Source organism: Anopheles marshallii, chromosome 2 (genome assembly GCF_943734725.1).
Source record: "Anopheles marshallii chromosome 2, idAnoMarsDA_429_01, whole genome shotgun sequence".
NCBI classification, from domain to species: domain Eukaryota; kingdom Metazoa; phylum Arthropoda; class Insecta; order Diptera; family Culicidae; genus Anopheles; species Anopheles marshallii.
This window is the reverse complement of record NC_071326.1, coordinates 26,576,532-26,590,003: the sequence shown is the minus strand read 5'-3', so window position 1 is coordinate 26,590,003 and position 13,472 is coordinate 26,576,532. Positions and strand designations below refer to the sequence as shown.

Here is a 13,472-nt window from a genome sequence, read left to right as displayed (position 1 = left end):
GATTTTGGAAACTAGACCACACCGCGTGATGGTGATTTTCTTTGTTGCTTTCCAATTTTCCCCTTTCCTTCGCGTTCTTTACGCAACTTCCAGCAAAAGACACTAAAGCCATTTACTTTTTACTTCGCTGCATTGGCCGGCAACGGCAGCTTCTTGTGTGTGACGCGATGATCGATCGCGTGATTATTTCGTGGTGGTTGTTTTTTTCGCGCATTTCTGTCCAAAAAGGGTGTATGTAATAAAGTTTTGTTTTACTTTCGGTTGCTTTACGGCCGGCTGATGCGATACGCAACCCGCGAGCAATTTATTACGTCTGGATACGATTTCAGGAGGTGCACTTTTCCGGTGCGGTGTCCTGGAGCCGTACGAGACGGAGGGTGGCGGGCGTGGATTGTGTGCACAAATTGACGCGATGATTTAACAAAACATCAAACCTGTCTTTTTTGCTCTTATTTGGAGATGTTCTCCGTCCAACCTGATCGGGGGATGTCAGAAAGGAGTTGTGCAATATTTGCAAAAGTGGCAAACTTTTGCAGCTCCTTTGGATGGCTTCGAGCAGCACTAACCCCGAAGGCATCAAAGCAATGTACCCCTGGGGCGGTCATAGCAGCAGGATGGTAACTGATTAAAATAATGATTACTTTTTCCAATATATTTGCTCTCCGGTGGATTTACCTTGCTTCTTTGCTGTGTGGCGTGTTTTGTGTTGTGATGTGTTACATGAAAACCCTTGTGACACTGCTTTGATGTCGAGTGGCAGGCTAGTGGCTAGTACACAAATGGAAACCTTCTATTATTTGCTGGTCAGCTGTATATGCAACACTGTGTGGCTATGTTTCCAAGACCCCTTTGAAGGTTGTCACCAACCTTTAGGGCTGGCGCCATCTGGTGATTATAAAGGCCCGATGTAACTGTCCTTCTCTCATTAGCCGCCGTTACAGTGCCGCCTGTCATGCGAATTTCAACAGGATCTCCAGCATGCGGTGGCTCCTCCTCTGGTTGATAGTAGAACACACAATCGAAAGGCACCAAACGGCTGGAACTGGAACACATTATCTTGCCGGGACCCATCGAGTGACAGCGAACGATTGATTTAATCGATAATTATAGACTTTCCTCCAGTGTTCGATGCACCTGTGCCAAAGGCTGTAGATGCGTCTCCATACACTGCAGCAGCGTTATGCAACGTTCACCATTATTGTTTCCATTTTTACGCTCAGCAGTACATACCCTGCCGATGCACCACGTAACGCGGCAACCCTGCCTCCGTTCCGTTTCTATGTAACACACATCCGCTGCATCCGTTGGGATCTTCTCGTTACACCCAGTGCCGTAGCGTCTGTACCGCACGCGCTTTCCTTCGCGCTGGCTCGCATGGTTCATCCCGCATCGGTCCGGCAATTTGCGCCCGCAACTGAACGGTCAATAAATCCATGATTAATGATCAATGACCAACCACCCCCCCCGGTATACTGTGGTAGTACTGTCGGCGGGGAGAGTACTATTGGGCAATGAAATCGAAATCGTATCGCTTCCATGCGGGGTACGGTGGTTGCATTTTGGGAATGGCGGAAATAGAGTGCGCAATGGAGTGTTTTGCACGCTTTTTCGTGTTTGATCATTGTGAGGAAACAAGCATGATTGAGATTTTTGTTGTTGTACACGTTAACGGCAAAAAAAACCCTCCCCCCCCCCCCCAACGCAAATGATGCGGTCTGATGAGCTGGAGAATTAGTCTGCAAATGTATGCAGGTTACGAGATCAGAGTTTTTCTTATTAAAAAGTCTCCTTAAACCGACTTATCTAATGCTGTTTTGCCTATTTCGACGTGGCTGATTATGGTTCTTTTTGGCGTAGAAACCAACTTGCTGCTTTATATAAACTCTTTATCTAACCTTGCATTTTCTTTTGTGCGCATACATGTGCAAAGAAGCTGGCCCACAACTTTCGCCATCGTAACGATAAAGTTATGCATTTGGAAGAGATTAATTTTAAAACGCTTTTGTCAAGGTAATTCCCCGCATATCCGTCTTCGGGTTACGTTTGCTTGTATAACAAACATAGAAATACATCGTTGGGCGGAGGAATGGAATGAACAATTAAACGTTTTTACACCACCAAATGTGAAGTCGTTATGAGGCGGGTGTGTTTATAACACACTGCCGCTTAGTATTTTTAGCATTCTTCGTAATTTCTGACTTGCTGTAATGAATTTCGTTAATTTAGCATTCGTTTATAAGTTATCGTGTGGTATCAAATATACATTGTTTAACGTTAAATTAAGTTACTATTTTGTGGTTATTAATTATTGAGATTAATTAATATTGGCGTTACAGCTCCTAGTGGTCGGGCCGCTAATATTAACACATGATCACAGACGTGAGGTCATTCAATGTGATTTTGTTGCAAAATTTTAACTGGAGTAATTGACACTCCGGACATTCTAGCTGTACTAAACATATATGTTCCTGCCCGTACTTTAAGAAACCGCGAATTCTTTGCTCCTCAACTTCGTCGGCATTTCTATAGTTTCAATCATCCTATTCCTTGTGAGAAGCTTCAGTGAACACTACCACCTTTTTGATTTCAACTTCTCTGTGTTCCAGTTCTGAAAATCACTGTTTCTTTTATCAGTGTTTAGACCAAATGAGTTGCCATACACTTTTGTTAAAATAAAATAAATTAACATTGTGCAAAGTGAATCCTTTTTGCACGTCAAAATGATCACGTTGATTGTAAAAAGATCAACATTAATGGGCGCCATGTGCAAAATGTTCAAGTCACGATCAAAGTGGACGCATTTAGCGCCCTCTATGAATAGTATTGCGTGTACTAATCCGTTAACCTTAAAGTGTGGTGATGTTATCAAAATCTCTGCCAGTGTAAGTTTATGCTAAAAATAAAGGTAAACCCTCACCCGTACCTACTCACGACATTGTTGGGGTCAACCGTAATCCGCACTGACAGCTTCGACCTGCTTTCATTAGCGATCGCGTTAGCAGCTTTATCCCGCTGAAGAAGAAAGTGGAATCATTTCTTCACACTGTTGCATGGCGGCGCTTGCCTCCCCTTTTTCTCCATCTCTCTTCATCGGGCAAACCAATGATCCAATTGTTTCATGACCCTTCTCTTCCCCAAGCTCACCGACCACACTTACACACACATCCGTACACTACAAACAATCACGCGCAACCCTCTCACGCGACGGTCATGGAGACGTCCTTCCCGCGAACAATTTATCTGCCGTTGTGCTGGTGTAAAGGGCGCAGAAGGTAAGGCCAGTTTTTTGGAGTGTGATCGTGTGAGTGTTGTTGATGTTTGCTTTCGAAGATCTCATCATCTGAGGTACGTGATGAAGATCTTTGAAGAAGTTCGCCGGGGAGCATCACACTTCCAACACCGGCCCCAGTGGAGGAAGGTAACGCCAACCTCAGACACATCTCCTAGACGGGAGGTGGGTTTTATTTTTTCGCGCGTGCAAGTAATTAAATCCGTCGGCAGATTTTGAACATCTACCAGCGTAGCATAATTATGCCTTTTCGTCCGACGACGCGCACTTTGGCGGAGGAAGGGCTGCTGTTTTGGGAGGCATCCAACATTGTGCCGATAGCTGATTGTTTTATGCATGGGAAAATTTCTCCCATTTCAAAATCCAACGCGATCCCCAGATAAGGTGGTAGTGACCTTTACCCCTACCACGTTCGCTTGCACCAGGTACGCAAAGAAATGGGAACTAAAATCAGCTAGTTTCACTTGTTATCAAGCAACACATGCTTGTTTTGTTGCTGGATGGTGGACTGTCTAATGAGTGCACATGAATAATATTTGCTTAAAAGATTCGCGGACGGTGTGGGCTAAGGAAAGCTTGTGTCTAACAGTACTTCATTTCCAAATTGAACTGTCCGATCAGCTTCCCCTTTTATCGTACATTATCATCGCCCATTGCTAAGCGATCGGGTTTTGTTCTCGAGATACGAGCGCAAACATACACTCAAACGTTTAGTTCAAATAAAGACAACGCTTCCATCCATTAGCGACGTCAATCGGTAGCGTCAACAGCGGATCTGGCTGGTTCGCTGCTTAAAATCTACGCTAGGGTTAAATATTGTTTGCAAAATACATACCACGAGAATACCACGAGCGGTGAGGTAGTTCTGTTTGCGACGTCATCACCCGTTTGATTGGCACACATTGAAGGTGTCTCCGCATTGCGCGGGAGCATTGATTGCTATATCAGCTATTCGACGGGGTGTTCATGTGTCGCGTGTCTGTTTGCTGTTAAAATTTCGACAGCAATATTCCCACACTTCCAGCAAGGCGTCCGTACGTGTGTAAGTTACCAAATCCTGGGTAGTTTTTATGTGCGGTATCACTTCTTCTGCTGTGTGCCAATATTTACCATAGGAATTCGCTAAACATTGTACATCGAATTGTACGAATCACTTACGGGATTACTGGGAAAGTTACCGAGGTGGCAAGGTTTGTGATCGTTTAGAATGTTTGTACGCGAAATTTGGCACGTCCGTTCATTGTACAAGATTGGTGTACACGTTGATTGTCGAACTGTCCAAAACGCCGTGTAACAGCGGTTACAATGTCTGAAGCGCTTTGTAAAGTACGCAATACAGAATAGACAAGAAAAAACAAATGGTTTGTACAGTTCATTAGCACGCTACTTTAATGAGATGTCAGACACATGCCCTCCTGTGCGTAAGTTCTGGCACATCTATAGAGCTATTGTGTGAGCTGTGCTTGCTCTCCACGGTCCGCAGGAACGGTCGCATTGGTGCTGTAGCTAAATTGCGTTTAGCTACAGGAATTAGAAAGCAATAGACCAAAGCTTTTGACATCACGTTTCGTTCGATGGGTCCACTTGATCTGATTTATTAGCCCTGTTTGTCTACCACGCTTCCCTTGTCAATGGGGTGGGCAACAATTTATGGACAATCCCGGACCACACGGTCCGATGCGGACGTACCACCGGTGTTGGCGCCATTACCGCGAATGAAACTAAATTGAGGTTATGACAGGTGGCCGATTAATGAATTGTCTCACGTCGTCGGCGCGTTGTTATTGCTCTAGAATAGGTCATCCAGAACCGCGGCACGGACCCCGACGGTGACACGTTGGCTTACCAGCAGCTACGTGTCAATAGTGGCGATAGCAAAGGGACGGCTGAACGGACGAAAAACCCAAAAACCCGATAATGTGATGGCCGCCCGTGAAATCGTGCCACACCGTCGGGGTACGTGCAAACGGCCAGCGAGGCTCCGGTGGACGGTGTCTGCATGTTGTTACGAATAAAGTGAAAAATGTCTTCAATCACTTTAGCGAGAAAGCAGAATTGAACTGCCGGTGGTGCGTACGACAAACGGGTCACAAACGGTACCAGACAGTCGGTACCACCGTCATCCCTATTCTGTTGCACACACCTGACCCTTCGGCGGCGTCCCCGTTGCGAACGTTCCGAGCGCGAGCCACCGGGCTATCGTCAGCCGATGATAAATAGCAAGAACGTGTTTGAGCGTACAAAACCTGTATGCATATGCAAATTAGCGGCATATATGTGTAGGGCACAAGACGTTTTTCTCCTCTCGTCCCCCACTCCCCTCCCCCCCCCCCCCCCCACACACACACACACACGCTGCCTTCCTTTTTTGCAGTTCTTATTTGGTACTCCTCCCCACGCAACAAAGAAAGCCCCAATATAATGTGATGACCGTACTGGCTGTGCGTTGCAAACCTTTTTTTTTATGGCAGCTTTTTAACAATTAATATCGTTATTGTTTCAGCTATATTTTTTATTTGGTTAGTGCTTTTCTTAATTAAGTGTTAACGAATGGATGAGTGGATTAATTGAAGTGCTGTACTTAATGAACCTTTCGGGAAGAGTTATTCAGGTGGATATTTAGTGAGGAGTCATCGGAGTTGACTCTCAACAGATTCATTCACAAGGTTTATGGATTCTCAAGATTCATAAATCCTGAGAAACGCGAATCTTCAAAATTCTTGAATCTTGAGGTATCTCCAGCGCTGAATCTTGAGGATTTTTAAAATGTTGAGCATTCATGAATCTTTGAATTGGAAATTCAGATTCATCCAACATTAGTTATCTTCTAAATAGACATATCTTATTGGTAAAATAAAACAAAATCCCCTCTACAATTGGACACCAAATGTGGCAATTCCTTATTGTATGGCTTAGTACTAGTGGTCGTAGAACGGAAAATCTCTTTTTGAACTTGATGGAAAAACCCTCCCTTTTTGTATGCGTTATCTGCTACTCACTCGTTCTTGGGTCATAAATCAACACATTCCTTAGTTCTCTGGTAACTCCTGCAATTATCTACAAACCTCCGCTTCCATCCGTAACACCTCCATCCGATTCTCCGGTGAGCTCAGCTAATTAGTAGTATAGTCACCCTTTTTTGTAGACATTCTTCCCGGGGATATTGGTAATAGCTAAGATTTATCCTTGAAGGTGTTTTTTTTTTGTGTTGATCATCTCTGTTGGCAATTTGGATGCCGGTAATCCCTGTAGGGGAGCCGTATCGTAACCTAATCAAAGCGAATCATCGTCACTCGTCAACAGAATGTTAGGAGCTTGAAACCGGTTCCCGCTGGTAATTGTGCACAGCCCAGTGAATACATCGACGAATCTTAACCGTTGCCATCCGGTTTTTTTCTTTTTGTTGTTGCTGTTGTTGATAATCCATCCCGTCCATTCCACTTGGTACGATCGCACCTCGAAACTCCGTACTTCGCAGATGATTGTCGATCGTGTTCGATCATCTTAAGACTTCAATAAAAAAAAAGTGCCCCCCGGACCGGCACACATGCAGATATTCCTCCATGCGATTCGCGGGTCATATGAAAGACGCCAAAGATGAGATGCGAGCGTCTGGACAATGGTTCCACCGTAAGCCATTGCTGACCTTGACGGGGTGATATCGCTGGCGGTATACGCACACACTGGATGTCGCCGGGTTTTTGTGTTCCGTTCGTTTCCGAGCGGGCTCATTTTTGTAACACCCGGGATCGAGGGTTTTTGGCGACCGACCAAAAGGTGGCCTTAATTTATTGCCAGACATAATGCCCGCTACCGTCGGGAAGGCGAGAAAGGCGGCAAGCACTGACGCAGACAATTAGCGCTCAATTCGCATACATTTGGTGGCGGCAATCACGGTGACGAACCGGGTTCCGATTATGGTCGTAGCGGCTTCCGCTTATAATGCTTTGTTTATTATACTACCTATTGGAACGTGGTAATGAATGTTTGTAAAATGTACAATTTAAATACTAATAAAGTAAAAGGACCACTCCAGCATCTTCAATTTCAGCTACACTTCTAATGAAGTTTGTTCAGCAAAACCGCAATCCATCATTGTTTTGCTCAATAACTACAAAAAAAAACTCGAGTCATTGACAATTAAAAGCAACACTAGCAAACAAATTACTTCTCAGTATTAATTTCCTCATTGGAATAATGGTACAGCCACAACCACAACAACAGCAAAAAAAATGCATTCCTCTGTCACTCAAAACCCATCGAAGTGAGTGATCGTTTGGGGCGAGAATTATCTGCCATATTTTACCATTTACGACTAGAATGTACCAGCCCAATAACAGCCCATAAAACCATACTGGCCGCCTGCACTTCCGCTCCACGGGGTGACCTTATTGGCAAAACCGCAAACGCTCCTACGACGGCGCTGGACGACGGAGTGGGTGGAGTGTTTTGTTCCATTACCGCTCGCCGTTGTTGTGTCTGTCTGTCCCTTCGGAAAGCATTATCATCAAAGGGGGCTGTAAAATGCATCACCACAATGCAGTGCATTTGCCACCCCACCTGCAACGGTTAATTTGGGGCGGCACACCCACAAATACCATCGACTGGGAATCATTTCACCCGGCGGTATGTGGACTTTACATAAACTTCCGGAAATGTTCGAAACTGGTCGGGAGCAAGGGACAATTTCGGGGCGAGGGAAAGTGCAACCAAATGTTGGAACCCATACTGGACATTGTAGTACAACCTGAAATCATTTCTATCAATCGGTACTTCCGCTCACTGTCTGTTACTTTTCACCTGTCCGATAAATGGGCAAGCTTTCTTTCGCATCGTGCGCGGGTGCGTGCGAGTAAATGGCCATCACCCGCACACCACAACCTAGACGCAAGTGGAAGGTTATGGGTGCCGTGGGGGTCGCAGGGGCACGAATGCCATAATAGCTCACCCAATGTGTGCAACCCCACCCGATGGGACGGCCGATGGAAAAGTACAACCACCACCATCAGCTGATGGGTCTCGGGAGGCAGAACAACGATATCCAATCGTTTGCTATCGAAACGGACGACACGCAGTGTTCGGCTTGCAGGCAATTGCATAAGGCAGCAGGCGGTGACGACGCCCTCGTGCACGGGGTCAAACGTTGTCACGTTTTGTAAGGCGTTGCTGTTAGTTGTCGCTTTGAAAATATTCCACAAATTCGGAACCTCAAGGTCTGAGAGGGGCACACAAATCACACGCAACTCCCTTTCGGTGGTGTTGCTTTTTTTTCCCTCTGTCACTGCCTAGCCTTTCCGAGTGCGGAGGGAGGTGGGTGTGTTACAATGTTGCCACGATGCGTTCAATTGTTTGCCACAAGCAGCGCGCGGACCAATTTTCGGGGGACAACAATTTCAAGGTTCCGTTTCAGAAGCATGAATGTATGATCTTAGACAGCTAGCGGATGGCGTTGCACATTTGTTTGTGATCTTTCTAACTTGCTCAATTTGTCCGCCTGTTTTTTTTTCGATTTCCTACAGGTGATGGATGTGTGGAGAAACCGCTGGCCACCCTGTGGCGTAACTACACCCAAAACAGCAAACCGGACGTGATGATGAAGCTATGCCTGTGCCCATCCGGTCTGAAGGCGACCACCCGCCAGCACGGCCTCACCGAGTACTGGTCGCATCGGATCACCTACTGCAGCTCGCCAAAGAACTATCCGCGGGTGTTCTGCTGGATTTACCGGCATGAAGGCCGCAAGTTAAAGCATGAGTTCCGCTGTCATGCGGTCATTTGTTCCAAAGAAACGATCGCCCAGGAGATCAGCACTGTCCTGAAGGTAGGTGGCCGGTGCTTCCGTCAGGTCCCTTTCCCGCCCATCAGCTAACCATATATAATAAACACGCATCTTTCTCGTTTCTTTTTAGGAAAACCTAGCCAAAGCCCTGCGTGAATTTAAACGCGACAAACTGAACCGCCAGAATGCGCGCCTCAGTCTGGCGAACAGTGTGTACGACAATCCGAGTATGCCGCGAAGGAAGATTATGTTGAGTGTCGGTGCTAACAACTATCGACCACCGCTCGAACGCTCCAAATCCGCTCCGAAGCTGATGGCCATCGAGGAGATGATTGGCGAAGAGGACGAAGATGAAAACGAAGGAACAGAAGGTGAGGGAGCGATGGGTGTGCGTACCTCTAAGGCTGGAACCAGCAACGGTGGTAGCACGGTGTTGGAAGCGTGCTGCCGGGAGGATGCGCTGTTCCCCTCGACCACCCTTGGACGGCGGCGTTGTCGTCGGGGGCATTCGATACGACGGTCACGGTTGCGCAATTCGTTCAAGTCACCGAAGGACGTGGAGGCCCGTGTACCGCTCAAGAATGAGAACATCGTGCACATTAGTCCGATGAACAAATCGGTCGACTCCATACTGGACACCATTAGTCAGGAGGATGGGGAAGAGGATGAGCATGATTTGGAGCGGGAAAACGGTGAACCGCACTCGGAGGCCGGTTTGGAACAGCCGGAAACGAAGCCCAGTTCTAAGATGGGAAAAGCTTCAAAGCTATCCCACAACTCCGACTCGTCGGAGGACGACTTTGAATCGTTTCTAGCGCACTATAATTACAACTCGAGCGAACCGCTCTCAACGGAACTGATCTCGTACTTTGACATGAAGCTTAACCCGAACACCGTTTGCAGCATGCATGACCTCAGCCAGCACCATGGTAGCCTCCCAGTAACGTTGGAAGACACACAGCGACTAGCGCTCAGTTTGGACGACTTGGACAACTACTCGCTTCCGGGTGTGGTTAGCGAATCGGATGCACCGAAAGCGCGAACCCGGGAGCTCAAAGATCGCGATGTGGACCTGGAAACGGATGACGTGTTCTTCAACCAGGACGAGGTGCTGGAAATGCTTCGCACAGCAGCAGAATCAGCCGCAGCAGCGTCCGTTTCCCATCGTCGCCTTTCCGACGAACGGCTCCGACATTCGGGTTGTCTACACGCCGAAGACGACACGGCACCACCGTCGCTGCTGTGTGTGACGAGCAAGCTGCAAGGGGCCGGCGGAGCAACCCATCCGGACAGTGACGAAGGCTCCATATCGAGCGGATGCGAAACGTCCAGCACGGTTACGACCAACACGGACGACTCGGGTGCAAGCGGCAATGGATTGATTACGGGACGGAATGTCACAGTGGTTTCCCTTGGCAAACCAGGATCGGTGCTGGAGCGAGTGCGAAGCTTTGAACAGTTGGCTGAAAACCAAGTGATCCACGTGCCGCTCGGTGAACGTACCGGTCATCAAGCGCCACAAGACGTAGGCAATGTCACAGCCTCGCCGGAGTTGATCTTCAAGCGCAGTATCACCTTCCCAGCACCTGGCGTAAAGTCGAGCTTTCTTATGCCCATGACGATGGCTGGGAGCGCAACCGGAGCTAGTGAGCCGATCGATTCTCCTCTGGACTCGTTAAACGGTTCGCTTGTCGAAGCGCAACGGGACGACGAATCTCACCGCCAGACAACCAAGCCGAAGGTGCGCCAAATGCGCCTAAAGTCAACCGTAGCCGCAGTCAACACCGAGCTGATCAATCATCTGCAGGCGATCGATTCGGATTCCGAGTTTAGCGACGAGTCCGGTTACGTCGAGTTCCAGGACAATCAACCATCGATAAAATCGGTCACCGCTTGATGCAAGGCGTCGAAAACAGATGATAGTTGTTAGCGCTGCGCTGCTCAAGAAGTGGAGCATTCTTTAAGGACTTTGTTCCGTTTACCTGTCGTCAATGCGAGTTCGTATAGGAACTTGCACCTCGGGAGCAAGATTAGTATTTTCAACCCCATAATTTCTAGGCTAGGCTTACGTGGCTATTGTTACATGTTACTAGTACACTAATTTAATACTCTAGAACAGATTAGATCCTCGGCTGAAGGTGTACACGTGCGAGAATGAATGCAAAATGAGTGCACGGTGAATATAGAACTATTGGTTAGTTTCCATTTTTGTTAATCTCCACCTTTGCTTACATTGTTGTGCAGTGTGACAAAGAAGAACGGTCCCATGCCGGACTCGCAGGCTAGAAAGACAGTGTGGGAAGCAGATTTGCAAGGGGCGTAAGGATTCCTCCTTCCAGGCAGCTGCTTGCCCTTGCTTCGTTGTTAAAGATTTAGCGTTACAGTACAGTTAGCCGCTAGCATAAGCAGTTGTATTTCGATCGTAACAGCCAGAACATTCTGGGCAATGCAGATCAAAACACACTCTCGTTGCACTGGACCGCAAACACTGCAAACCTATGGCACGATCCAATCAGATACCAAATAAATTATTTTATAATCATTGTCCATAGATACAGATACAGCAAGCTACGCTTAATTATAACATGAACAGCAAATGGATATTATGTGTGTTGGTGCCCTGGCGCACTGAAAGTTAAAGGAACGATGAATCTAATTCCGGAAGATATTGAAACTTACTCTCTCCGAGAGAACCCCGATTACCCGGTATAGAACACTACCACAAACCAATCTTCATGGTTTTCCGCGTTTGCAAGTAGGGTAGTTAACTCCTCCAAACAAGAATCTGTTTACTCCCACCAGACGAGTTGTTTTTTTTTCTTCGTTTTACTGTCGCACGCTAAGGGATAAAGTAGACTGTGCAGACACTGCTACGTACAATAGCACGCCCAAGAAGTAAAAGCTTCCACGGCACGGCTAATACATATAACTGCGCATTATGGGAACATGGGATCACAAAAGATAACGTATAGTTAACCGTGGGAGGCAAAATATAAGATAGCGCGTGGCTTATACGATAACCTGCATATAAGAAAGGCAAATGTCGGTTGGATAGTGTACAGGATCGCTAGCACAAATGGGGAAACGCGTGTTGGATGCATGGAAGCTGGAAAACCAAGACATTAGACTATATTAAGCCAGTGGAATTGTTGTTTGTCTCTCATTCTCTACTCCACGGTGATCATGTATAAGGATCGGGGCAGGGAACGAGTATATTTATTGATACCCACGTTCGGAAATGTTATTCTTCCTTGTATTTGTCACAAGTTTCTATGAAAAATAAAACTTTAAACTGAACCAAAGTGCGAAACGAAGATCACTACTATGGAAAGAATATGTAAGTATTGCGGGAGCGGTCATTGCAAAATCTCGACATACGATTGGGCCCAAGAGCGATAATTAACTTTCCCTTATCTTTCGTTAAGTATCTCGCCGCTTGGCACTTCAATGTATCGAACGTCCGATGATGTTCGCATTAGTAGCACGCTTGTTTGTTCAGTTCCTTTCTTTCAAGGATTTCAATTCATTCTCCAAATGATCATCATTGTGACTAGGCTTTATGTTGCTAAGTTTATCTCAGCATTGCTAAACGATTCGACTTTTCCTCGAACTCGTTTTCTCTCAACGGACGGTAAGATGTAGTGAGTGAACAGCATGGATACTGTATAATTGGGACTATGTACACCTTAGAAAGGGCGCGTTCATAATAATAATAAAGTTCATTTTGTGTTTCATAACATATGAGAAATATTGCCTAATATGTGGTTGTATTTACGAATTCAAATTCAAGGTCACGCTTGGTTGCGCATCCATCAGCGAACTGAACTCCATACTATAACCGCACCCTGACAGTGGGACCATTCTGACAATTCTGTATTTGTCATAGATATCACTTGCTCTTTTTTCTTCGTAGAAAATTCCTAAAATTTACACGACTATTTGTCCATTTTTTGGTGTAATTCTATACGTAGGAAGTGAAACGCGTTCCTTTGCCTAGTGTGAACAGCGCTTGGATGCGCTGATTGTAAGCAGGATGAGGAAATAATTCTCTCGAGCGACTCATTCGTAATCGAACGAAATCTGGGGTAGGCAAGCAGCGAAACATTTCTCCCATCGTTGGGCTGCTGTGGTTGATTCTGATTTGGCAAGTGACCGGAATCGATTCTGCCATCAAATAAGTGATAGGAAACGAGTGAACTCGTCCCATTTGTCGTAAAAGCGTGATTGAATCGTCTATTGTTTTGTAGTTTCCCATTTTTGGTTTGTGATATTACGCGTTGGTTACCGTGTGGGTGGAAGGAACTTTCCACGGAGCAGTGTAGCAGCTGTGCCGTTTTCGAGAGAATACAGTTTCCGTGACGACGTCATTAGAGAAAACAACGAAGGATCGCTGTGCAAGAGTGT

The 13,472-nt window shown here is 46.4% G+C and overlaps 1 protein-coding gene across 1 annotated transcript in view; it reads left to right on the top strand.

The window, feature by feature from the left end:
• LOC128706989 (uncharacterized) overlaps positions 1–10,967 on the top strand; it is a 29,528-nt gene extending 18,561 nt beyond the window's left edge. The window contains exons 2-3 of the mRNA XM_053801933.1: positions 8,809–9,110; positions 9,199–10,967. Coding sequence (XP_053657908.1) covers positions 8,809–9,110; positions 9,199–10,965 — 2,069 coding nt within the window. The 3' untranslated portion in view covers positions 10,966–10,967. The remainder of the gene's footprint in view (positions 1–8,808; positions 9,111–9,198) is intronic.
• The last annotated feature ends 2,505 nt before the right edge of the window (positions 10,968–13,472 follow it).